Source organism: Excalfactoria chinensis, chromosome 5 (genome assembly GCF_039878825.1).
Source record: "Excalfactoria chinensis isolate bCotChi1 chromosome 5, bCotChi1.hap2, whole genome shotgun sequence".
Taxonomy (NCBI): domain Eukaryota; kingdom Metazoa; phylum Chordata; class Aves; order Galliformes; family Phasianidae; genus Excalfactoria; species Excalfactoria chinensis.
The window spans coordinates 35,245,614-35,271,703 of NC_092829.1; the positions used below are offsets into that span (position 1 = coordinate 35,245,614).

Here is a 26,090-nt window from a genome sequence, read left to right on the forward strand (position 1 = left end):
GTATGACATTCAAAGAGGGAACTGCTAGCTTTTGACCTAGTTTATTTTTCTCCAAGCCACTTCTGCCCAGCAGATGGAGAGACAAAATAGCGAGACAGGAATAAGAAGCCTGGGAGGAAGATACAGAGAATGGTTTTAGAGGTCAGGTTAGGGCTACAAATGGCTACAGAACAGATTTACACCATTCATTAAGCTTTTTTTCCCCCTGAGGATGTAGGTGGAGGGACCACGATTAACACGGTCTTTGAAGAATAGCTTATAGGAAGCCAATGTTCTATTTCTATCTTCTTCTGCCCCCTCCTCCCCCCCCACCCCTTTTTTTTAATGTACCTCCAGACATCCTTTTCCCAAACATACCCTCAGTCTTTAATGTCTATGATGCATATGGTGCAATAAAGTTAGGGAGCGCTTGCAAACACACCCAGTTTGAGCACAGAATGGCATTAAAAGGCTGAGCTGGGATGGCAGCAGTGTCTGGAAATACTGCCTTGCTGCAAAATGCCGTAGGAATGTCTGGGTAAAGGTCCAGGGGTTGGCTTGGTGACTCAGATGCAAGCATATTCTTTTGAATTCAGGTTGTTGCTAAGGTTGGTTTGAGGGCTTTGCTATTTGTTAAGCAGACTACAAGTTAAATTCAATTAAACTCAAGGGTCGCCACACAGTTCCAGGCATGCTTAAGATGGTGCATTTCTGCAGTGTATTTTAGGAGACAAACCAGGGTTTAGCCGAACTTAACTGCAGCAGCACTTCACCGCACTGCGCTGAAGCTCCCAGCCTGCTGGTGTCCTATTCCAACTGCTGCCTTCTAGGAACATACCAGTGCCCTCTACAGCCACAGCAGTCCCACTGCAGCAGCACTACGGCTCGACGGAACACAGCCGGGAGGAAACCACGGGAACACAACTGCTGAACATGTCACTTAGAGGTAACTTTGATCCCATTTGTGCTAGGTTACCAGCGTGGCATAAAGGTTAGCCATATCCTTATGTTCAAGGAGCTCATTTCTGAAGACGTTAATGTCAATGCATGGCACAATACTATTCACATATAAGTCATGACCTAAATTAGATTTTTAAAAGTAGTTCTCTTACTTACCTTGCTTCTAAGCAATCTTGTTCCAGAGGTTGGGTCACTCCTAGATTTGAGACCTCATCCTTTACCACAAGAAACAGAAATAGACTTTTCTTTTCTTATACGTATTATTTTCATCAAATGGAAGATGAGATTCTTAAACACTTTTCTGGTGTGTTCTTTTTTGGTTCAGGAAGGTCAGATTAAGAAAAGCATCAAATACTGTGAATCTTCCAATCAAGCCCTAAGAGGTACCAGTACTTCACACACACGAATGTACAATACTGCAGCTTGTACATTCATTGCACTGCTTTCTCTCTTGAACTGACACCTCAGGCAGTTACAAGAACACAAGTTACACAGGCAACAACAAATTCAAACCTGAGAAAATTTTACCACCTTTTGTAATTTTTATTACATTCAATTTCATTACATTTATTTCCTTCCCACATATGCAAGGAAAGTCACCACATCCTTTGCTTTCTGGATGCTAGAGATCTGCAGCAACATGACTACAGCATTTCCCTGACCCTCAGCATTTCACTACATTGCCCTGCCCCTGCCCCAAAACTACCTCATGCTTTATGCTTAAGTCAAACACCGACACAGGACACACACACACATTCCTGTACAGACTTTTCTATGGATGAATGACAGACACAGCAATGGCCCTGCAGTCAGGGCACAAACGTGCAGCATAAAGAAAGCACTGTACACATGATAGCATGCTCAAAGTAGAGGACTATATCCAAAGTGGAGCAATACCCAAGTTCGTGGCAGCTTGGCTTTTCTCATGCTCCTTTCACATCCATGTTTAATTTTCTGACCCTTGGAGTGAGCTGGCACCTGGGAGCCGCTTTGGCTGAGGGTCTGAATAGATCAGGAAGCCAGTGAAGGTGATGTACTTGCCATGGTTGCTGTAGGCACCATAGCCATCATGCTGATGGCTGTAGAGCCAGACGGTGTCCCCATACTGCAAAGGCAGCATGATACTCTGGCTCTGCATTTCCCGCCTCTTGGAGTGGTTGTCATCATAGATCATGGCCTGCACCTCATTGTGGTTCTTCATAAGTTTGACTGACATAGTCTTAAAGGGCATTTTGCCAATGGTGAAGGAGAAATAGTATGCACCAGGTATACGGCATGAGAAGATGCCAGTGGAGGAATTGAAATCTTTCCCAATATTCACAAACTCTGTGTCAAATGTGATGGGCTCATGCTGGGTTTGCTTGCCATCTGTGCCCAGGAGACTTTGTGAACGGGCAACAGAAAATGCAGAGCGAGGGTCTTGCTCCTTCTTGGGCTGATCGGATAACATATGTCGCTGTGAAGCTACATTTTGCTCTCCTGGAAGTTTCTGAACACCGTGACGGTGAGGCCCCAGCTCTTGAGAGCTGAGAGCATTCTGGAAGAAGGCAGAAGTGTCTGGATAGATTAGATAGCCATTAAAAGTTGTATAGGGGCCTACATTGCTGTAAAGAGCATACTTGGGGTCTCCATGTAAACGTAGCCAGACAGTGTCACCATAGTCAAGCTGCAGCATGGCACTCTGGCTGGCTACCTTCCGTTCTTTGCGGTGATGTTCATCATACACAATCACTTGCACCTCATTCTTGTTTCTCATCAGCATGACAGACAAGTTTTTCTTTGGGTATTTCCCAACTGTGAAGGAGAAGTAGTAGGCTCCAGGAATACGACACCGAAACAACCCTGTCTTGGGATCAAAGTCATTGCCAATGTTCACATACACTTTGTCAAAGGTAATGACCATCTCAGAGCTCCCTTCCATGCTGCTGGTTCTGGCCACTGAGAAAGCAGAGCGAAATTCAGTATTGCTGTCTACTGGGAAGCCATCTATACGCATCAAAATCACGCACCAGAGAAAGCCAAACAGAATCTGAACCTTCAGTGCCATCATTGTATCTGAAAAGAAGAAGAAGCACATTTTAGCAGGAATCATATTAATTTCCAGTGCATACTTCATCTGAAACTCAGATCTGAATCCTGCTAAATAGGCATCAAATTCTATGTAAAATACTAAGAAGGTTTCAAGTTTTTTTTCTGATCGCTGTGGAGGATTATATCTCAGTTGTATCCCAGCACCATTTTGGTATTTTCCCGGTGACAGCTGGACCTTTTTTTTCCTGTACTTGTAGGAATAAAAATAATCTTCTCTGAAAGCCTCACTATCCCATAGTTTGTTTGCAGAACACTGTGCTGTTCACACTGCAGAGGGATCTCAGATTTTGCTGGGGCTTTGCCAGAGCTCTATTTTGTAGCACTTTTATTCATAAAAACAAGGATGAAAGCAAGCCATACGCAAGCCTTGTATTATGCAACTGAGATTCAGCTGAAGGGCAAGGAAAAGAGGACATTTGTTCTAGAGGTTCCCATGCAGATCTTATTGCCTGGCACCGCAGCAGCTGTTTCACAGAATGCAGGAGCTGGAAGCCAAGATGGTAGGGCCTGTTATTCAGATAGACTTCATTGTGGACCTGTGAAGAATGTAAAGAAACTAGAAGAAGGGTTGCTTAGGGAGGAAGGAAGGCAGTGGAGAAAGTGAAAAAAATGATAAAAAGAGAAGGAAAGGCAAGTCTCCCAAATTATAGGATTCCTCAGAGAGAACTTAAACACAAGAAACAAGGAAATAATTCACTACCCAAAGAATAGACTAGAGAGAAAAATTTCTGACCCTTAAAAAAGAGGGATCAGTTCGGAGCTAATGGGATTTTCTGCCTCTAGTTTCTTTTATTTTTTATTTTTGGATTGAAGCCCAAAATCACCTATTAGTGCTTTCAGGCTGAAAACAAAACTGCCAGTCATTCCACTCAGAAGCTTCTCCCTCTGTCACCTCTCTGTGCTTATTGAAATATCATTCAGGCTGGGAAGCAACTGCCTGGTTTGCAGTCTGCCCCAATCTGTCACCCTAGAACTGGTGCCTTGCCAGCCAGCAGACAATGAATTCACAGACTGGCAGAAGAGGAGCAAAACATGTCACTTGTACAGAGAGGGGTGAAAACAAATCCTGAATTAGAAAGGACATAGGGGTAAACACTTGAAAAAACTAGGGGATGACACAGTAATAGTAATAGAAGTAAAGCAGATGGAATCCACATAGACTGTGAGGTGGTAATGGGATCCTCTTCTGGCAGGATGTGATGTTTAACACCTCTCACAAATGAAAATTCAGATTGACTTACAGTTCCTGCTCCTTCATATTAGAGAATAAAACTGAAATCTGAATTGTAGCCCTAGCAGATATTGTCCTCCATGCCCCCATACTCTGAATGCTTTTAACCAACTTCAGCTGCTTCTCCTGAACAGATCACACCCATGGAACCCTATGGGCAGCACTGAAGAGTATTGAGAGAGATCACTTATGTATCAAGGGCACTCCATCATCTTTGAAAGGTCATGGAGATTAAATGTGCTTCCTGGTGACCAGAGAAAGGCAAATGTTGCACTCATCTTCAATGGCAAGAGAGACAACCTGAAGATCTACAAGCTTGTTGGCCAGTACACTCCTCACTTTGCTTCCTTGAAAAATCATGGAGCATGTCTTCTAGGAACAAGTGCTGGAAAGACAAAGGACGTGACTGGGAATGCTCAGCGTGGATTGATCAGGGGTAGCTCATGCTTAATCACTCTGACTACCTTCTGCCATAAAATGACTAGTTTTACCTATGACACTTAGGAGGAACTAACCAGCTGTCTGTCTGACAGATAATCTCATATCCAGCAAATGAATTTAACTGCCAAGTATACACTTCCATGCTGTCTTTCTTTTTCCTCACTTTGTCTTTCAGTTTGTGAGCTCAGCTTGTGACTCTCTTCCCATGCCTGTGCCACATTTGGTCACTACTGGAGTTTAAACAATACTAATAGGCCCTAACATCTCACCAATAACTAAATGCCAAACAGCCACACTGTGAACTTAGCCTCTGGTTCTGCAGAATTGTTTTTGCAGAGTGCAGTGCTACATCTAGCAGGGCAGGCTCATTTCAGCTTTCAGCTTAGTAACCAGTCCCTAAGGGCAAGCTTGTAAGGGCTGTTAGCTGTTTCTGATTCATACTCATTCACTGTTATTCCAATGATCACCCTGGTGGGGCCACATGGAGAAGCAGGCAGACTGTGACATTCCTGCATGCTCTTGAGGCAAGAATTGACAGTAAAGAATTTAACACAGATGTTTTTAGTCGCATTATAAGGGAGTTGGGGAATATACCACAGGCAGAACACTGCTGACCAAACTAAAGAAGACATGACATTTTAATGAACTCTATTATGAATCTGACCTTATTTTCCTTCAAATGACCACTATCCTTGCTTCTATCCCAAAGCTAATTTCTCTGTATTCATGTCACTCTGAAAACAGCCATTTACAGTAACTCTGGAAACACTCACAATTGCATAGACTCTCTGCTGCTGCAGAGTCCCTTGTTTTTATCTCTTCCCAATAACTTACTGTCAAGTCATTTAAATAAGGTAGTTAATTATGCTGTGTTTCCATTAGCAAATTGTTTCCTTGACAGCTCCCACTCACCACTTTCAGGATTACTTAGGTTCTTTATCTATTTAAAATAATTTAGAAAGTATCTAATAACTGCCTCTCACATTAAGCCAATCTAAGAATAATTTGCCAGTCATTAAGAAGGCTCGGTTAGATACAAGGCTGCCATAAACAGAGGCAACTTGCAAAACTCTTGGACTTGAGTATTAGCACATTAAATCTGCAAGAGAAAGCTTCCAAAATGCAAAGGAAAAAGTCTTTGGGTGAAGAGGCATAAATCTTTTCCTGTGGCTGCTTTGAGACACCATTAAGGACATAAGGCTGGTCACGGACACTGCAGTGGAGCCTTGTATTCTTGCTATTGCATAGACTTTGAAACTGCAGGGTGAAGTGAGAGACCCAGACCAGAAGCAGAAAGTGGATCACTTATACGGCATACACAGTAGCTGTGTTATGCTCATTACATTTATGTACGAATCTGGATACTTTGTCTGCTGCCCTACCGTTCCTTTTTATGATAGTACCTACGGTGTTAGCACAGAAGTATACAATGAAGCTAAGCAGATCCAAGAGATAAGCAAGGTATGCTGATGCCTTTGCATCAGGGAGCACCAACAGGGGACAGCAGCCTGCTGGGAAGAAGACAAGAAACTAATTCTGGAATAGAAGGCACAAAACATAGGATGTTCTCAAAGGCACTGACATTAAATTAATGACCTGAAAAGAAGGGATTAAAATGGTAGTGACTCACATAGCAAGACAGTTGCAAATCTTTTTTTTTTTTTTTTTTTCTTTTTCTGAAAGTAAAGAGACAGAATTCAACATTTGCATGACCCAGGAAACATTAATAGCTTTGTGCTAGCTAGAGGTGATGTTTCTGTCCTGGAACAGAATCAATCCACGAGTGGAAAGACAATGAGCTTCATTCTTCTCTTGAAATCTATGGATTTTAGAAAAGTACTTTCAATAATAGAAAGGTCACCCCATTTCTAGTCTCATAGGTCTTCTTGCAAAACTCAAGAGGGTTTTCTTTTTATTGCAAAACATTAATGAGCCAGATTCCCTACACCTACCATAGGCAAGACTCCTTTAATTTCATAAGATCATAATATCACTGAAGAATGAGTTACAAAAACAAAGTGATGCACCTGGATTCACTGTTAGTGAAAGTTCATAAAATTCTGTGAGCAGCAAGAGCAAAGCCCTGTTCTTCTTAGCTCTTGCTCTAATAGAAAAGGACAGTTACAAATGTTTCAATTATTTCAATCTGTGAAAGCTTGTGTAATGAACAGCATTCTTGGACTACTGTTAGCAAGAATTTTTCCCCAGATACCACATACCGTCTGCTCCACTCACTGGATACAGTTTAAGAGCTTTGCTGCTTCCAACATCAAGGAGAAATTATATGTAGCAGATCCTCAAATGCAAAGTATAAAGAGTACTGTACGACAAACCCAAGGGTTGAACTTTTGGCTTCTGGCTTTCTCTGCTTATGATGAAGGTGTTTTTTGAACTCTGGATCAATCCTGAGAGGTGAAACACTGAAGCATTGGGATGCTTTTTGGAAATTACAAACCACACTCTGAATCACAGAACTGTATGGCGTGATACAGAAAGCAGTTCATTTTACATGCTTCCTTGAGTCAGCGGAGTCTGTCAGCATAGTAACACAGCTTCTGTGCATTGAAAGATCTGTGGAGAGACAAAAATTCTTTTGAAATGCCTCAACTGCAGCCATACTCAGGAAAACAAAATGGAGAGGCTGTTTTTTGGTAGAATCTTCTAATAGTAGCCTGCACTTTGGAATATTAATTAAACCTGCTAAATTTCAGCTGAAGCCCCAGTAATTCTGTTTAAGCTACAATGATGATATATAAGATGATATATATGCACTGATCCAAATAGAAACATGATATTTACGATACTAACTTTTTAATCCCGTAGCAGCATTCAGGGAAATTTGTGTCAGTGCCAAGGTGGCACATTCATTTTGACTACTATGCATATGTAAAAATATATTAGTTTAGACAGGCATAATGGTGTTTCGGTAGAGAAGGCTGAGTATACCCTAAGCAGGAGCCAGCACTTATTCTTAACTAACCAGTATTTTAAAATGTAATACAGATTGGTTACATACTTTTGTTAATGAACAAATTACACAAGTCCAACCCTTCATCACATACATAATCCTCATGTAAACAAGATTAAAAAAAAAAACACCCAAACACATCAAATAAAAAACGTACTCTAACACTGATCTGAAGTAGGAAAACAGCAAATGCTGTTAGAACATTTGAGTTTAATCATAAAATGTGTTGGATTCTATGAAGTTGCTCTGCACTTGCAGTTAAACAGACTGTTACTAAACTGCCACTGAAATCACATGAACAGTTAGCAGTAAAAAAAGCTAGCTGAGAATAAACTCAGAGATAAAAAGGTTTATGTGCAAACACAGGCCAGAGAAGATTGAAAACCACCACCTGAGAAATCCATAAGACTCTGTTGCTGTGCAGTGCTTATTTAACACTACTACCTTTAGATATAAAACACTGAGACCATTACAGCATCAGGAATTTTTGCATGGATCCAGTTGCAGTTATGGTAATGTCAAAGTTAAATCACCTCTCTATCCACCCCCAAACTTAGTTTCCTTATTTAGCCTGTTTTATTTGTGTACCAGAGATGCTGGGACTTTGGAATAAGGCTTTGCTGAAGCAACCCATTTCTCTAGGAGGAACCAGACTTCTGCATCAGGAAGATCACACTAGCATCAAGGATTAATCAAGCCTGGAATATCAGGAGCACTTTTGTAGGTGAAAAAATGTAACTCACTTCAACAGCATCTATCACAAGGATTTCCCAATGGCATTGTGATAATTTTACATTAAACTTCTTACCTTTTTCAAATTAAGACATTTACATCACAGCAGTAAAGAAGTTGAGAGCCTGCTAAACTGCACATCGCTGGGCTCTGTTGAAGCGCATCACATACAAAGATGCAGTAAGCAGGAATGTCACTTTGATTTTCTGTACTTTACAGGAGCCACATATTTTGTGTTACTCTTTCTATTGGAGACTGTTGTACAAGAGACCACTGAGATACGAGAATGACATACTGGAAACTATGACGCCATCTCAAAGCTTGTTCTCTTTCCTCTCCATATTGGTTTTATGTTTTTGTAGGTTGTAAGGAAGTGACCTTTTCCTACTCCCCTACTCAACAGAACGTTGCTCCCTAGTCACTGCTCTAAGACCTAACACTGGGTAAAACTAAGAGGGGATACGTTGGTTCTTGCTGGTTGATCATCACATTATTAGTTAGGATGAGCTTGTAGAGTCCAATAATTATCCCCTAAGGACACTAATGGACAGCTGAATGTCAGCTGGCATTACATGCAAAGACAATGAAATGTGCTTTGGTATCCTAGTCATGTCTCAGCTCACTGACTGTTAATGGTTTATTTAGCAATGCAACAATAGATGTTCACAAGCTGGGTCCCCCCCTTGTTACTCACAGTTAAGAAAAAACTTTCAGACTGGATAAGATTCAGTTCCCCCTGCTTGATAGATCAACTTGTAGCAGCATAATTGCTTTGGTCTTTTATCCATCAGAGGCTGCACTATGGCACACTTTGGGAAAATATCACGTACTATTGACTAGTATTTTCTGACAGTAGGCTTCACAAATCCATCTGAAAAAAAGTCATCATACACTGGCATGTTTGTCTACAAGAATGATGCTTTCCTTGAGAGGTTTGGGCTTTTTTTCTTTTTCTTTTCTTGACAGGCAAGGTAGAAAAGCATGCTGTCTTTTAACATCTGCCTTTACACTCATCTAAAGAAATCACCTTCATTTCTTTTCATGCCCTGCTGTTTTATTACTGTGAAGCTACTGAGAGAACACTGTGAATTGCACTGCAGTGCTGCTCTTTGCTGCCAACATGCTGCAACATCTCAATTTGGAAATTCACTGAGCTCTGTTTTAGTGAAGAAGGTGATTGAAGGCATTAAGATCTATGTATCTCCATAAGTTTTACTTCCATCTCTGCTCTGACACTTTTTTTTGTGCTCCTGCTTTTCCAGGGTCAAGATAGGGCTGAGATAGAGAGCTGAGAAGGAACAACCATCATGCATTCAGCAATAAGCAGAGCCCAGTACTACTCAAAGATGAAAATTCTGCCCTGTCAATGAAGTCCTGCAGTATGCATCATGCTTCTTAATGTTAGTTGCTTTATTGAATAACACTTACCATGCTCTAGGTACAATAGTATTCCTTCTTTCAGGTCCATGCAGACACGATAAAAAGTAGCAAAGTTAGTCACAGCTGCTAATGCTGACCCCTTCACAATCAAAAGTGTGTACATATATATATGTACGTATAAATATATGAATGTATATAACAAGTGATACACAAGCAATTGCTCACCTCCTCCCAACTAAAGCCCAACTAGACCCTTGAGCAGTGGCAGAGCATGAGATGAACTCCCACCCCCTTCAAAACTCCTTCTGCATGATGTCGTATGGTGTGGAATATCCCTTTGGCCAGTTTAAGTCACATGTCCTAATTCTGTTCCCTAACAGTTATTTGGGTCCTTTGCTGACAGTGGCAATTATAAACAGCAATTATAAACAAAAAAGCAGCAATTATAAACACCAGTGTGTTACCAGTATTGTTTTTCTTCTAGAACCAAAAGCATAACATCGTGCCAGACACTCTGGAGAAAATGATTCCATCCCTGCTGAAAGACACCATTTTACTAAAAACTTCCTCTCAGAAGGTTTTATCTGGTGCAAATGAGACACCACAGGACTATGAATCTATCATTGATATCTTCAGGAAAACACAAGTTCTCGCTTTCCCCTTTAAAACACTGAGCATATTTTAGTCATGGATTTAAACAGTTTCTCATCTTGTTCAGCAGGAAGCTACTAAGTTCCTCCCTTAAACCACTTACAATTTAAGTTTTCTCAAATGTGCTTTTGAAATTGGATTTTTTCTGTTAAAATATGACACAGAAATGCTGCTGACCAAAAAGCACAGTGTACTGCCCTGGATGCTGGATCAGAAAGAAGGATTTACTGCATAATATTCCCAACACATATGTAAGTTTACAAAGTTTTCTCCTTACCTGCTTTCTGGCTTTGCATTATTTCGGATATTTAAAAAGAGCCCATCTGCTCTTAATGGCAATAGAAATGTTTGTGTGACTATTTCTTTAGAAGTCCATCTGCACTAGAAAGCTGCTGCTGGTAAAAGGCTTTGGCATTACCATGAAAAAGCACTGCTGGACACTGCTGTTCACTCATCAGTTCCTCATTCACACAGAGAAAGCACTCAGTGCCTGTCAAGTGCTCACAGATTCCAGACTCATCTCTGCGACCAGCCTATTTCTTCTTGGGCAAAACTGCCCTTGCCAGCTTGAAGCTGTTGCCTTTGATTCTTGCTTATAGGAGAATTTTGCTAAAATACTAAAGAAATGACTGCAGCAGCACACTGGAAGTAAATAAGTTGCTCCAAAACTAACATCCCCTATTTATTTCCATGGAAACCACAACAGATACAAAAAGCATAATAACACTGTTCAATAGTGCAAATGGTCAGCTACAAAATGCTATTTCTTAACACAGTCATCCCCATTAGTCATGCATTTTCATCAGCAATGAACAAGAGCCTGCATGCCACACTTGTACAAATATGCACCAGTGGGATGTGACGTGCTGCTTCACAGCTCCTAGATAACATCACTGCTGGGAAATCATTGACCATGCAGTCCATCTTTCACTGGATTGGGAGTCTGAAGGCATCAAATCTGGACTATACAGTGTTTGTGTGTGGCTGGACAGCCCAGCCAAGACTGACAGTGTGCTCCATGGTCCTCAGACTGATATGGGGTTTGGCATTATTGTGTTGCAAGAGAAAGGTTGTCTTCTTCGCTATAGCCTGACTCTGGAAGTTTGTGCCTTCATCTCAGATAGTGTTGTAATGTAATGGTTGGAGTTGATGGTTTGTCCAGGTTCTAGGAAATCCAGAAGGACTACTCCTTTCCTGTCCCAAAAGAAAGTGTGCACCAACTTACCCACCAAGAGCTGTGTCTTGAACTTATTCTTAGATGGGGAATTCACATGTCATCACTCCATTGACTGTTGGTTAGAATCTGGCTCCTAGTGGTGATACCACATCTTGTCACCACTAATGATGTGATTCAGGAAACTGTCACTTTCAGCCTCACACTGGTTCAATAGATCCTGACAAATTTGCACATGGGGTTCTTTCTACTCCTATATGAGTATTTGTGGCATCCACCAGGTACAAGCTTTGCAATATTCCAACATTGTCACCATCATTTCCAAAACACTGAAGTTGATACTCAGCTCTGCACACAGTTCCCTGGTCATAATCTGCTGATTCGTGCAGATGAGCTCATTTCATGGTGTGACAGTTGTGCATGGCTGTTCAGAGTGTGACTTGTCTTTCACATCACTGTGTTGCTGAAACACACTATCCATTGCCTCACTGTGATCTGGTGTATCCACCATTTAGACACCATAAATTTTCAGCAAGAATCAGTGTCAATGGGCCCCTTCTTTAGACTTCTGTCTAAAGTTCTCCCTTTCTATGATAATTATCAACAGCTTCCAACAGCAGCCTACCACCTGCAGAACTCCACCAGCATGTTCAGTAGTATTCTGAACAGCCTCTCACATTTCCTCCTAAGTTTCATTGAGAACAGTCCTTCCATCTTGTTCCTACTTCTACAAGCAAAAAGGAGGGGCCTTCTTTTGAATACCCCTTCTGTTTCCTAAGTAAAGACTGTGTTGGGAGATCACTTACTCATTAAAAAAAGAAAAAGAAAACAGAAAAAAGGAAAACAGAAAGAATTATGAGAGGAGGCTGAGGCAAAGTAATGGGAATCAGTGCTCTGTCCTTGGGTGAAGGGGACATGAATTTACTTTGAAAGATCTGGGGCACCAAGTGATCAGCTTTCTAGGTAACCCATTTTTCCTATATTTTCAAGCAGCTACGAAAGACAAGGGCAGGGAGAGCAATCAGAACATTCCAGTTTGTGCTTCCATGTCCCACTGCAAATCAAACATGAGAATTTAAAAAACATGGGTCATTTCAGTTTGAGAGAGTTTAAAGGACACCGGACTCTAATGCTAACATGTTACAGTTCACATAGCAACACCCTTCTAAAAAGCTCAGCCTAATTCTTCATCTGCGCCTCGTCTTGTTCATTCAGCATGGAATCCTTCCAGCAGTTGCTTTGCAGTCTTTTAGTCCCAGAGAGTATCTGTTTTTGTGGAAAAGATTCCCTATTGACTGCTTGGTCTAAATACCATTTCCACTCCTTGCAGCATGGCTTTAACTCCTCTCAGAGCTTGTTTTTCATCTGAGAGGAGACCTATAAAGAAAGGAAAAATCCTTCTCCCTTTAGAGGATTAGAAAACTCTTTAGTTGGGCTCAAAAGAAGTTCAAAACAAGTTCAGGATCTTGTGTGCAGTAACTCATCACTACAGCGTCCAAAAGAGTCATTGCTCTCTTCTTTCCTTCCACCTGTCTCCTCATAGAGTATTTTTCATCATGCACAGGGGACAGTCTGTTCCATTTATATTAAACAGTGTATGTTAAACTATGAACGTTACAGGACCTAGATTTTATCTCCCTGAAGAGACATCTAAGATCTGATGTAGAACTTTGTTTTATTTTATTCCTGTTCTGAATTCTAATATTTCATTTCATCTCTAAAATAAATCATTTTTGGACATTCAAGGAGTAATACACTACAAGAGCTTGTATTTTCAATTCCCATCATTTTGTTAGCTGCTAATCCTCATTGATTTTTCTTCTTTCAAATCACCGATTTCAGCATTCAAATTCAGGTGAGCCTCTGTTTCAGTGAAATCAGAATGGCCCATTCTGTACATTTTCTCTAAAATGAGCTTTTTAAACGATTTTCTGGTATACTCCTACTTTTCTACCAGGTTCTTTTTAGGAAGAGCCCCGCTGTATTCCAGAGGCTGTGTTACTTCTGGTTATTTTACAAATGTTAGCAAAGTACTCCCGGACAGATTTCATTTCATTTATGTGAAAAGAATGCGTTACTTTCCAAATCATTAGAGGAATACATGCAGAAGGGAACTGAAGAAGTTACACAGTCCAAGGTACTCTCCCAAGAGAGGGCCTAGTCAAATCACATTCTCTAGAGATAATTTTCTAATTTGTTCTTAAAATGACTGAACAACCAACACAGACTAAATATGCAGCAGTTCTTATCCCACGTCCTAGAAAATTATCTCTACTGTCTAAAACAATGTATTTTTTTTTCCCTGTTACTTTGTGCCTCCTATTTAATCCACCATGCACCATTCTCTTCTACTTTATATTGTAAGATATTACCCAGGCATCTTGCTGGTCTTTGGGCTAAATAATTTAAGTTTTTTCAAATCTTCTTACAATTTACATTTTTCCAGACCTATGAAGAGTTTTGCTGCCCTTCTCTGCAGTCTCCAATTGAATCACACCCATCTCAACATGTAATAACCAAAACTTCATGAAGCCTCCAAACTGAGGTTTTAGCAACACTGGAAAGAGCAGGAGAACTGCTTCATTTCTTTCAGGCTATATGTCTTTTATATTTCCTAGCAAGAAGTTTGCCTTCTTTTGCAACAGCATGACATTGACTCACGTTCAGCTTGTGATCTCTCACAACACTCAGATTCTTTTCTGCAGTTGCAGCATAGTCATTTGCTTCTCTCTTGTGCTTATACAGTTGGTTAATTCTGCCCTGGTGCAGCAGCTTGAGGTTATCCCTACCAAATTTCATCCTGTTCTTTTTCTAAGCACTTTTCTCAACTTACTGTAATAATTTTGAATTCTGATCTTTTCCTCCAGAGATCAGGTCTCACAGCTTCTTGTCTTATCCAGATGTCATTTACTTACTCTTTTTATTCATGTCCACATCAACTAAGAAAACACTGAAGAAAAGCAGATCCAGAACACACTGACACAGCTACCATATCTGTTTTCAGCAGCCTGCAGCCCAACTGAAGGATTGGCACAGACTAAAAGCAAACAGTTTGAGCTCTGAATCTTTGAATATTATTTAAGGAATATCTTCCTGTTCAGAAAATAATATGTCCCCTATTTATAGCCTTCACCTGCTAGCCTTTGGATCCCACTGAAGCAAATATTTAAATTAATCCAGAACCTCAAATTTAACTTAAATTAAATCTCTCATCCACGACACAAAGAATCTTCAAATGTGTAAAAGAAACAAAAACAAAAATAAAAGCCAACTCTGCTAGAATATGCTGGAAAGAATGAATGGGAAAGATACAGCCAGTTCTCTTCACAGATTCAGGGATGTACTCAAAATGTCGTAATTTACTTTGAGTTAAAATAGCAGTTCACAAGGGAAGGGATGCATTGAGGCATTTAGAAGGTTTTGATCAGCTAAATATTTTCTTTGCACCTGCCCTTAACCAAAAGACTGCAGGTTCCTTCCTCATAGCTCAAACACCAGTCACAACACTCATGAATAGGCACATAACACATCATAAACCTCAGTGTACATGGGCATAAAGAGGACCTGGCCTTCCTCCTGACAACAGTGGCTCAAATCTCTCAACTGGTTCCAGCTCCCATTTCAGTAACTGCTTCCACAGCTTCCCCAGATCCTTTTACCCAATGTGACAGTTTTCCTAACAGTGTTGCTGAATCCCTGACAACAAAAAATATACATGAAATGGATTAACCAGCTGAAGGGTGAAGAAGAAGAAACAGGACTTTATGATTCTATACTGTTTGCCAGTGGAGCTCTAGTAATCAATTATTAGCCTCAGGAGTGACCCCTTACTGCTCTAATCTGTGATCAACTCCTGATTCTGACTGAGCTACCTCTGCTGGAAACCTCAGGCCTTTGATTAGAGGCAGCAGGAATTCCTCCTTTGTTCTCTAACCTGTCTGGAGGATGTATGCATCTAGAGAGAGGCTTTATAGAAACAAGAAATCACTCAGGGGGATAAAGGTGATTGACAAGAGAGACAGCAGCACGGCATTTGCACATTACTGACTTATCTCATTTGAACATCAGGCAAATTCTGTTTCTTGGCAAAGGTAAAGATTTAGGAAAGCTGAAAGGAAAACTTAACTCCTCATTTATCTGTGCTTGCATATGCAATGGGATCTATCAAATCAGAAAGAAAGAGCTTAAGATTTTCAGCTCTGCTGAGTGAAACCTGGAGTCAGTCAGGCAGATTCTTTTACTAAAATATGACAAACTATCAAATAACAAGCCTTAATATCTTCTAAGGCAGTATAAAGATGCAATGCTACAGACCAGTCCAGAAGATGTACTTCTAATGCAAGTTGAATTTCATTCTCCTTAACTACTCATCTTTGAGTAAAATGTACACTTAATGCTTCAGGCAGTGAAGAAGAATGGGTAAGTGCGATAGTTCAAGAGTAAAACCTACCTGATCCTAATACCTGACTTCAAACGCTGGTAACAAAGCCCCACTTTAGCATTTTTAAGACTCTAACATTTTAATCTGATCTCATTCTAATCTCATGCTTTAGAGTCAAAGTAGCAATGAACGTCTCGTGGGAGAAGTTTCTTAGCTGAGAATATTCTCAGAGGTACTTCCCATCTTGGAAATGTACTGTTGCTAGCAGATTCGTTTATTTCAGTGCTCTCTGCCTACAATTAATCATAAGAAAGTGAAATTTGAGCAGAATGACCGTGATCACCTGAAAGATCACTGCATGTTCACTGTTGCGTTAGCGCTAGCCTCTTCTGGTCTTCACATTCTTGGTGCTATGCACAGAAGATGCAAACTTAGCACAGCTCTCTGCAGCCCAGGCATACAGCATTTTTCTTTGTGTCTGCGTCGATCCAGATTACTGTCTAATATACCGGTGAGAATACTGAGAAGCAGAGATCAACTATTGGCCTTTCTGCTATTTGGAAACTTGTCTACTATTATAAGAGAGAATGTAAGCGCTGCTTGATTGCAGGTCACAACTATATTTCAACAAGTAAGGCCACTGGCCTTTATGGGTCAGTCTAGCCTCCCATACTTGGAAAATATGAATGGTTCTCCATTTATCAATGAGTATTCTCTGGAGAACATGGCAAATGAACAGATGATCACATTAGTAAAACACAAATAACAACAAATGAGATTCCAAGTTTTGTCGCCAAATTTCTGTTTCCAGTGTATTTAATTTCTGAAACTGTTTCTTCATTGGCAAAATAGCAAATGTCAACTGCATGGACAGCTTATCTGATTTAAACCAATGCCATGCTGAAGCCATGGGGTCTCCCTTATGGAGACCAGAAGTCCTTTTGTGGCATTAACTCGTTCAGAAAGAAAATACAAAACACATTTCTAGAACCTTGTCCACTAGCCAACCATGCTTCAGCTTTATTGCAGCTTTTTAGAGGTGAACAAAGGGAATGCAGAGGGTAATGCACCCTATTGGGAATCCTCACTCTTTCCTGACATACATTTTACTGCTATAAATGAACCCTTAAGAATGGCTACATGAGCAAACAGCTGCTATGTGCTTAGATCAGATCACAGCCTCAATGGCAAAGTATTTCAAAGTCTTGTTACACATCATCTCCCTGGAGAAGAGAAGCTGCAGAAGGTTGCAATAGCATCAGAATGAATAATTGAAGCAAGGCTCATTCAGTATGTGCATAATGAAGGGTCAAAAAGCTGCCTTCCAACCAGCTGGCAGAGCAGAAACTCTCCAAATGCCTGGTAGATACATCATCTGAGGATGCTGACCCACTTCCCTGAGAGCTTTGTGGGAGTGGGTCGAAGAGATGACATTGGGATTGTCAAGTACACAGAGAATAATTGAGCTAGATTATCTGGTAGAGTACTGTGTATAACAGAATCAGCTGCATACACCAGTCTTGGGAAAACCCATGAGACTTAGTTCCCCTAGGAAGCTAAAGCGTTATTTTCCCATCTGAGAAACTGCCCCTCGGGACATTTTTCAGGATTCCTTTCCCTATGGCCGGCCCCCGGGAGGTTCTCCAACCTCGGCTCCAAGCGGGGCCACGATTTCATGCTCGTCCCCAAAAACTCTACCTGTTTAATAAGAATGGAAATTAGAAAAATAAAAATAAAAAGGGGGCTAATCCAGACATTCCCCGCTAACCTATTGGCTGGTCCAGCCCCTCCGTGGGGACGGAGAGGAACCGCAGCCCACCCCAGCGTCCCTCCGCGCCCGGCTCCCCGTGGCTCAGACCCGGCAGCGCGTCCCGAGCGCCCGCCCTCGTAGGACGGACGGCCCCGCTTGCCACCGCTTCGTGTGCCGGCGCCCCCGCAGGCTCCTCCGCGGAGCAGGCCCCCTCCCATCACCCCGTCCGGCCGTGGGGTTCCAGCCCCAGCCCCTTCCTCTACAGCTGCAGCCCGGCCCCGGCCGCAACGGCTCTTTCGACCCCGTACCTGCGGCCGCTGGCGGCGGTGGGCGGCGCGGGGATAGGAGCGGGGCCGCGACGCTGCCTGCACACTGACAGCTCGGGAGCCGCGGCGGCAGCGCGGGGGCCGGGGTGGGGAGGGGGCTCGGGCACCCGCGGCTCCGGCGCCGAATCAGTGGCGGGAGGAGGGCCCGGGGGCGGGCGGCATAGGGGAGGGAACGGCGGCGGCGGGGCGAGGGGCGCGGAGTCGCTGTCACCGCGGCGGCGGATCGGCCTCCGGATGCGGTGCAGCCCTCGGGCTCCGGGGCGGGGGAGGAGGGAGAGCGCAGCGCGAAGGGGCGGCGGGGCGGTGCCGGGGCAGGCCGGGATCCCCGCTGCCTTCTCGGAGGAGAGGCACTGGGAAGCGGGCTGGGGGTGTGTGCTGGCCGCGCACCTAGGCGAGCGAGCTGGAAGCACCGTGCTCGGGTGGGTGTCTGACGGAGAGCTGACGAAATGGTACAGCTGGGGGAAGCGAACGGCTTTTGGTGAGCTCGTGCTCTTGTCCGATCTCGTGCTCTGAAGATTTTTGGATCCAAACGCTTGTCTGTGGAGCGGCTGCATCATTTGGTTCAACAAAAGCTCTTATCTATCCCTAGAAAGCTCGCCTTGCTTAGGTCATCACATAACAGCCAGGCTGCTGCTTGTTCCTTTGGAGGTCTGCATTGATTTTTGCTGACGGCAAAATAGCAGGCTTTGCACACTGCTGCTCTACCCTGAAGAGCAAATTTGAGGGTTTGTAAAGCATGTTTACTGTTAATCCAGTAAAACCACCTTATGTTGACTTTCAGAAAGAACATGTGAAGATGGGAATGGTTAAAAAAAGTTCTGGCTTTCCAAAACCAGGCTTCTTTCCCTCTGCTGTACCCCACATTTGGAGAGATAGGGATGTCAGTGTGCTTGTCCTGGACGGTGCCTGAGGCAGCTGGTGATGCAGCCCCTACTCTATGGCCTTTGTTGCTCTAGGACTGCTTTCACTTGTTGTAGCAGGAGAACCTTTCTCCCAACACCTACTTTCACCCCACTCCTTCCTTCCCTTGGTGTCACCACTCACGGGCACCAAGGTACCAAGAACAAGGCCTATCCTCACCATTCACAGTGGCAGAATGGAAACAAACAAACAAACAAGGGAATGGCTTTCCTCAAATAAAGAGGACTGGCAGGTGAGATGACCAGAATGTTATTTCATGCTATTTATGGTGTCTTTTTCCAAATAACAGATCTAAAGCAGAGGGCACAACATTAAATACATGCCACTGTGCCTATTCTCAGCCATCTATGTACCTGTGTCTGCTTCTGCCCCTCTGTTACATCCTTATCCTTCTTCCCTACAGCAAAGCAAAGGGGAAGATAAAAAGCAGGATGAGGGATGAGAGTTACAGACTAACCCTCATGTGGTTCTGCTAGCAGCTGACAGCTGAACAAAGTATCCTGCACGGGCTCACATCCAGCTGGTACTGCTGGCTAAACATATTCAGTGCTCTCTTAACAGCTTCTTTACACGTTTCATAGGGCAGATTACTCAACATCTAATTTACTGCTCCTGGAAGAATGAATGGACCACTGACTTCCAGGAGATGAAAATGCTCATCTTGAACACAGTCCAGACAAATGTATTCCTTTAATCATCTAGCAATGATAGCCATGATGAGTAATTTATCAACAGTATGATAGTAATGTTATTCTAAATATATACGTTACCAATGTGGTCAAAATGATCGAATACCAAGATACTACAGTACTGTAAGTTTGGCACATACTTAGCATTGTCCTGTGCAATCCATGGGTTTCCCTTCTGTCCTGCTTCTGCTGGCTGTGCTTCTGCCTCCAGCAGTTTTTTGTTCTCATTGGGGCAATACTGCTTCATGCCTTCTATGCCTCAGCTGAGGGGAGGAAAAGGGCTGAGAAATGGGCTGTGATTCTACTCAGAGCAGCCAGTGGATTTGCTCCTTTTCCCTGGAAAAGTATTGAAACAGAGCTGAGCTGCTTTACCTGTTGGCCCCTGGGAAGGAGGCAGAAGAAGGCCTTGGTGGGCAAAAGTGGAGAAGGGAAGAAGGAAAAGCGCTAGATCTTCAAGTGGCATCTCATACTGTAACCTTCTCAGCAGATGGAAGTCCTCCCAACAGGGATATATCCCTTGAAGCCCCACGGGAGTACTGTGATGCCTTTATGTGTGTGTGTATGTGTGTGTGTTGTGAAAATTCTGACGGCATTACTAAATGACAGTCTTAGAAATGCTTTTCCAGTTTATAGTTCTTCACCTTCCATAATCCTTAGTGAAGGCTGCTTCTCTTGGGATGAAGTGTAATCCTGTATACAGTAGGAGCAAATTAATATTCTTAAATGACAAGATTCAGGAACCATTGACAGGGATCACAGGGAGAAGGCTCAACAGTCAGAAAACACAAGAAAGCAGATATCCTTGTAGCAGACTGGCAACGTAAGACACAAGGAGAACAGACAAACAGAAAAACAATTTATGAAACGGTGTTAGAAACTCAGCAAGTCACCTGCTGAGGAACTTGTTGGGCAAAACAGAACAGAAAATTTTAGGTGATACCTGACAGGAGTTCTTGGAAGAAGGTGAACAAGAACTGCTGGTGGCTTCATGACAAAAAGGGCAGATAAAGCCAACAGCACAGTGATAGCAGGGCAGCACGCTGCAGTTTTACTGCACTTGACAGACATGAATGCTCATCTTATTCACTAGAAAAGCAGCCAGAAGGTTGTAATGCTGACAAGAGGAGAGGAAGATAGAAAAAATATTGTTTGAACTCAGTGTACGGCACACATAAGCTGTCAAAAGAATTTAAAGAGAAGAAACATTTTGCTCGTTCATCTTCTAATGCTGAAGTCTGAGGGACCAGGATAAAAAAAATGACAGTTTTCTGCTTTAAAAAGAAATGTGATATGACTGGAAAGACTGAAGTGTCAGGACAATTCTCACGACTGGAATATTGAAGGCTCACATAACCTAAGTAGAAAAGAAGTTGAGGTTATAATTTCAAGAAATTTCAAATTCTACCAAGCATTTCTATATGACCAAAGGGGAAGAGAATGTCAAAAATGCCCCTGAAACAAACTAAGCATTTTCCCTTATATTTGAAGAAGTTAACAGACATCAGAGAAATATACAGCTCTGAATTCCACTGGGACACCTGCAGACGCATACACAGGCCTTGGGTTAATGGATTTCACAGTCAAATCTATCTAACTCAGCTAGAAAGCAACCAACCAAACAATTGCTTTAAATCAGTTTTCCTAACAACTAAATCCTATCCAAAAACTAAAAAAGAAAACAACACCTCATATTTTCTTGTCCCTTTCTCCTTCAGTCTTTGTCTCTCTTCCTTGCAACTATTCTGGAAGATCCAACCCTTTCACATTTAACCCTAGTATGCAAGTGAATAACCTTAATCAAATCTTGAATGCTTATATTCTATAATAAAGTCCCAGTTCCAATTTCTAAAGATAAGAATCAGTTAGCATATATAGGTAGGAAAGATTAACAGTACAATCCTGAATCCAGGCAAAAGTCCAAGCAAAATCCCACAATTAGTGAATGATAATGATATAAGCAGTGATGCAACATTTACCTGAAAATATGAGAATTAAGAACTTCATACTCAAAGGTAAAAACTGGAATAGACAGTGAGTCAAAAGCACTGAAAGAAATCTTTGCAGGATCGATCAACTGAATTTGATTGTTCACATTTTTCAATCTTTTTCAAATTAACCTTTTTTCTTCCTGTCAGCTCTCCCTTAAGGATCCTTAGGATCCAGAATCCTTCCTTGTAAGTTGAAATAATAAAACAAACATCCTGCCAAGCTGTCTTTCCTGATAACTGTGCACCTGGGAATTTCTGAACCTCCGCAAATACTGCTGAACAAAGATAAGCAGTGCTGCTCTAAGAAGTAACCTCTAACTCTTTGCAATTTCTTGTTCCTCAAATAGGTTCTCAAATGCTTCAGATTGAGTATTTAAGATGTCACACAATTACTTGCATTAGGAAAAAGATTTGTCTGAAAAACAGACAAAGGTAAAAAAGAAGGTGATTCAACACCTGGAAAAGTTCCCTGCTTCTGCTCATTGTGCAGTTGTCCCAGCATGTGTCAGAAACTGGGCATGGTCAAGGACAGCCTGAGGCAGAACTGTCACTAGAAGAAATGTTTGTCAGCTGACAGCCTCAAACACACACAGCCTCCTGCAAATACCATTTTAGGCTTAAATAAGCCTTCTGGATATGCTTAGGTAGCATTTTCCAGTAATTTTATATGGCTGCAAAACTCCTCTAAATCTGAAATCCCAAGCCAAATGATCAGCATTATATTCACTACAGCTTTTCAGGATAGCCCTTTTCACTTCCAGAGTTCTCAATTTAGCATCTAACTGCATATATGGAAATAACCTACTAGTCTGCAAGTGTGTTAAGTCACATTATTTTGGGCAAATAATGACACAACAGAAGTGTCTGCAATAAATTACCCTTCTACACTACCCTGCCCACTCAACAGAACACAGCTATAAAGTCTCATTTCTAGAGCAATTATTTCTTTAATGTTTTTCATATATTTTCTTTATTATATATATATATATGTACATACTATAATTGCTGTGAAATAGCAGACTCTTCTTTCCCTTCTCTGTTAAAGTTAACTTTGATGTAACCCCATATCACCATAACAAAGTCCAAGCTACTCACTGCATGAATGTTCCTGAAAAGGACAAGTGATCAGAGGGCAGCAGCATCCTCAACTGCATTACTTTATGGATATTGTAGAGCCAGGAATAAAAGGTGGGTATAATTGCTATCACCAGAGAATACACCAGGAGTGTATGAGCATAGCACTTTGAAGATGTATTTTCCACTTTACCTAGAGGAGTTCCTTAAAAACTTGTCACAGTCATTGAAATCTTTGGTGAAAATCCAAAGATTTCAATAGAAATGAAGTAAAGACAGTTTATCTCTCATTCTGTTTCCGTATTTTCTGATCAGCTGTTGATTCACTGGGCAATTGCAACAGGGGTCTGAAAGTGTTTTCCAGATAAACCAGGGAATCCTTTGTGAAAGTCTGAAACACTACAGAAAATTACCTGTAGTGTATTCTATGCACACACGTTTCTTGGTGCCATGCATACTACTAAAGATTAGGCCCCATAGAAATATAGGTTGAGTAATGAAAAACCGGAGCTCTGAAATTTAGAAAGTCAAGACAAACTGCAGTAAGAATTTTAGTTCAGCTCCCCTTGGCTCTATTCTCTGCTGTTAACCCAGTCTTTTATTTGGTCTTCGTTTCCTATGCCCATGTCAACCCAGCAAGAATGCCCTGAAGTTACAGTGGTGCTAACCTGGAATGTCTTTGTATTTATTTGAAAGTTCACATACACACAAGACTTGTTGAAAATGCGCACTTTTTTTCGCCAACAGCAAGATTTTATGATACGTTGTTCCACTGAAACTGAAAAACAGCCTCAGTAAAATGTCTCTATACATCTTGACAAAACACTTTGAAGAGAAGCCAACGATGTGTTTTCTTTCTTCAAAATCATCTTCACAAAGTATGACTGTATTAAAAATCCATCTGTAGTTGTGGCCATGTTGAGCTAAAAGACACATGCCATATAACTGCTGGAGATTATTGTCATCTGAAAACAACTGGTACTGTGAATTTGTATCGCATTGCTTTTTGTAAGCATCCTATCATGTAACTACATACACAGCTTGGCCACACTCAAGACTGTCCTGCAAACTTTGAAAAAGAAAGGAGATCAAAGAGGTTCCATGTTGCCAAATTCTTCTCACATGTTGCAGGAAACTGTCTCTTTACTGTATCTACTATAGCTCAGCGTTTTCCTCAGCTGCAACTTTGCCATGAAAAAACAAACAGCAAATTGCTCAGTACATCTCCTGCATCTGGGAACCACCTCCTCTCTCATTCTTGAGACTTGGGTGCCATGAAAGATGGCTCCAAGTCAGTTTCATCACTCAAAAAGAAGTTTTCCTTCAAAAAATATTTAAAGCCTTGTTAAAGTTTTATGAACCGCTTCTATGCCCCTATTTTTTTCTGTTTTCCCATTAACTAACACTTCCAATTTTCCTACACAACGGCTATCAGTGCTAAGTTCTACTTATTTAACTCAAGAGGCAAAAGAGAGTACTTTTGTCTTTTCTGTGTGCCAGTTCCTTTGTCTCTGAACAAAGAGCTTCAGAATTTGAATCAAAACACTTTCCCGATTTTCAGATCTCTAATTGAAAGCATAGGATGAACTTAACACACATTCCATTCATTATAATTTATGAAAAACTTTCTTTTCTTGCTGCTCATTGAAGCAAAGATACTGAAGTACAAACTGTATTCTAATTTCTTCCAAATATCCTACCTAACTGGACAGAAGCTGTCATCATGACCTACTTTCTTTGCAGTTCTGCCCCTGCCCCTTCCCCCTGCCCACAAAAGGAGAACAATGTTTTTAATTTTATTCTCTGTAGGAAAAGGAAGTTGATCAGATTTCTCCTATTTGGCAGTTTCTGACACTGTTAGAAATTATATTTTACTTGTATTAAGCTGCTTAGAACATTCATAGTTCTAAAAATTCTAGCCCTTCATACTGAAATGTTTCTTTCCTTACCCAGTATGCTCCAACCCACTGGAATCTCACATGTGAATCATGCAGTCTCAGATTGTTAGCTATACCATTTTCTATGCAAGTTATACTTGTGGAGATCACATACAAAGAAGTGGTAGAAATTATACTGTATGTAATCCCAGAGTGCATACCTTGCTACAGCAAAGAACTCGGTATTCCTTCAGCATCTAAATGCTTAACAATGCGTGCCGTGGGCACTTACTGTGTAAGCTTTTCTTAACAAAAATTAAGTTTCTCTTTAAGAAATTAGTAAAACCTACAGAGAAATGTCTTTTCCATTATGGCCATCCTAGATGATTTCTCTTGAATATCTGTGTCACTGTTAATCTTCCAGAAATTAATTTCATTTACCACTATTTATCTTCTTTGATCATATCTTCATTGTATATAAAGGTTTTTCCACACCCTAATCCATGCTTCTATGACCTAAAAACCATCCTGGGGTGAATTTGTTATATTAAACTAAAAAATATCAATCTCAATGTATACAATGAAACTCAAAGGCAAAACTAAGCAAATTAGTCCAGCTAAAGCTGACTTAACATTTCTTCCTATTACCAACATAATGGAAACCCAGCTTCCCCCAAAATAGCCTAAACTATTGTTTCAAATTACTGAAATACAATGGCCCATAAAGCTCAGCTTCCTAACCCAAATGTCTACATTGAATTAAAAACAGCCTCACAGTAGCAATGAAATGTCTCCAGTGCTTACTCATCACAGCAAGCAAAGCCATTCCTGACAAATTCTATCAAGTTAAGCTACAGCGACCAGCAGCTTCTTTCTCATCATCCAGCTGTACTGGCATGTTAAAATTCCTGTCAATTACATTAAAAGTCTGTCCCTCTCCAGGGCGCATCAAAGTTCAAGATAAAACAAAACAGATCCAGTTCTTCAGTACTTCTTTCTCCTGTTCAGTAGCTCTTTTGCCTGCCAGGGCTGAAAGCAATATCTCTCTAAAGTCTGTGTTTTCTCAATCATTGCCCTTTCTTTTAAATTTCTATAAAATTTTTGCTTTTTATTCCTTCACAGAGGCAATTACTGTGCAGAGCAAGCTAGGTACTTCTGCTTTGCCCTCCAGATCCCGATATAACAGGACTTTGTGGAAAAAAGCAGATATTTTAAATTGGACTGCTGATGTGGCCATTTTCCATGTTAGAACCTTACTTGGATAGTTAGAGATGAATCAGTATCTACCCATACATATTACTATTTTGTACTCAAACGATTTCTCTCTAACACTTTAATATAATGTCTTCTGATACACTCGTATGAAGCTTACATCCAAAGGGACACACATCACAAAACCAGGTGTAAGGCAGACCACTGGCCAGGCAGGTGGTTCCAGTCCAAGAGATAGGATGTACTGTTGGCTGTGGAGGTGTGA

General features: G+C 41.4%; 1 protein-coding gene across 2 annotated transcripts; it reads right to left on the bottom strand.

The window, feature by feature from the left end:
- Positions 1-1,457: 1,457 nt before the first annotated feature.
- C1QTNF4 (C1q and TNF related 4) lies at positions 1,458-18,430 on the bottom strand. 2 transcript variants are annotated; one of them, XM_072339063.1, is made up of 2 exons: positions 18,047-18,430; positions 1,458-2,994 (listed from the first exon to the last, which is right to left on the bottom strand). In XM_072339063.1, the coding sequence occupies exon 2, from the start codon at positions 2,987-2,989 to the stop codon at positions 1,886-1,888; it is 1,104 nt and encodes a 367-aa protein (XP_072195164.1). In that variant the 5' UTR covers positions 2,990-2,994; positions 18,047-18,430; the 3' UTR covers positions 1,458-1,885. The 2 variants fall into 2 exon arrangements, with proteins under 2 accessions (XP_072195164.1, XP_072195163.1); XM_072339062.1 differs by lacking the exon at positions 18,047-18,430 and adding an exon at positions 17,757-17,887.
- Between the last annotated feature and the right edge of the window lie 7,660 nt (positions 18,431-26,090).

What these genes read in the sequence shown, in the direction of transcription:
- C1QTNF4 (XM_072339063.1), bottom strand. Translation starts at nt 2,989, where the DNA reads ATGATGGCACTGAAGGTTCAGATTCTGTTTGGCTTTCTCTGGTGCGTG.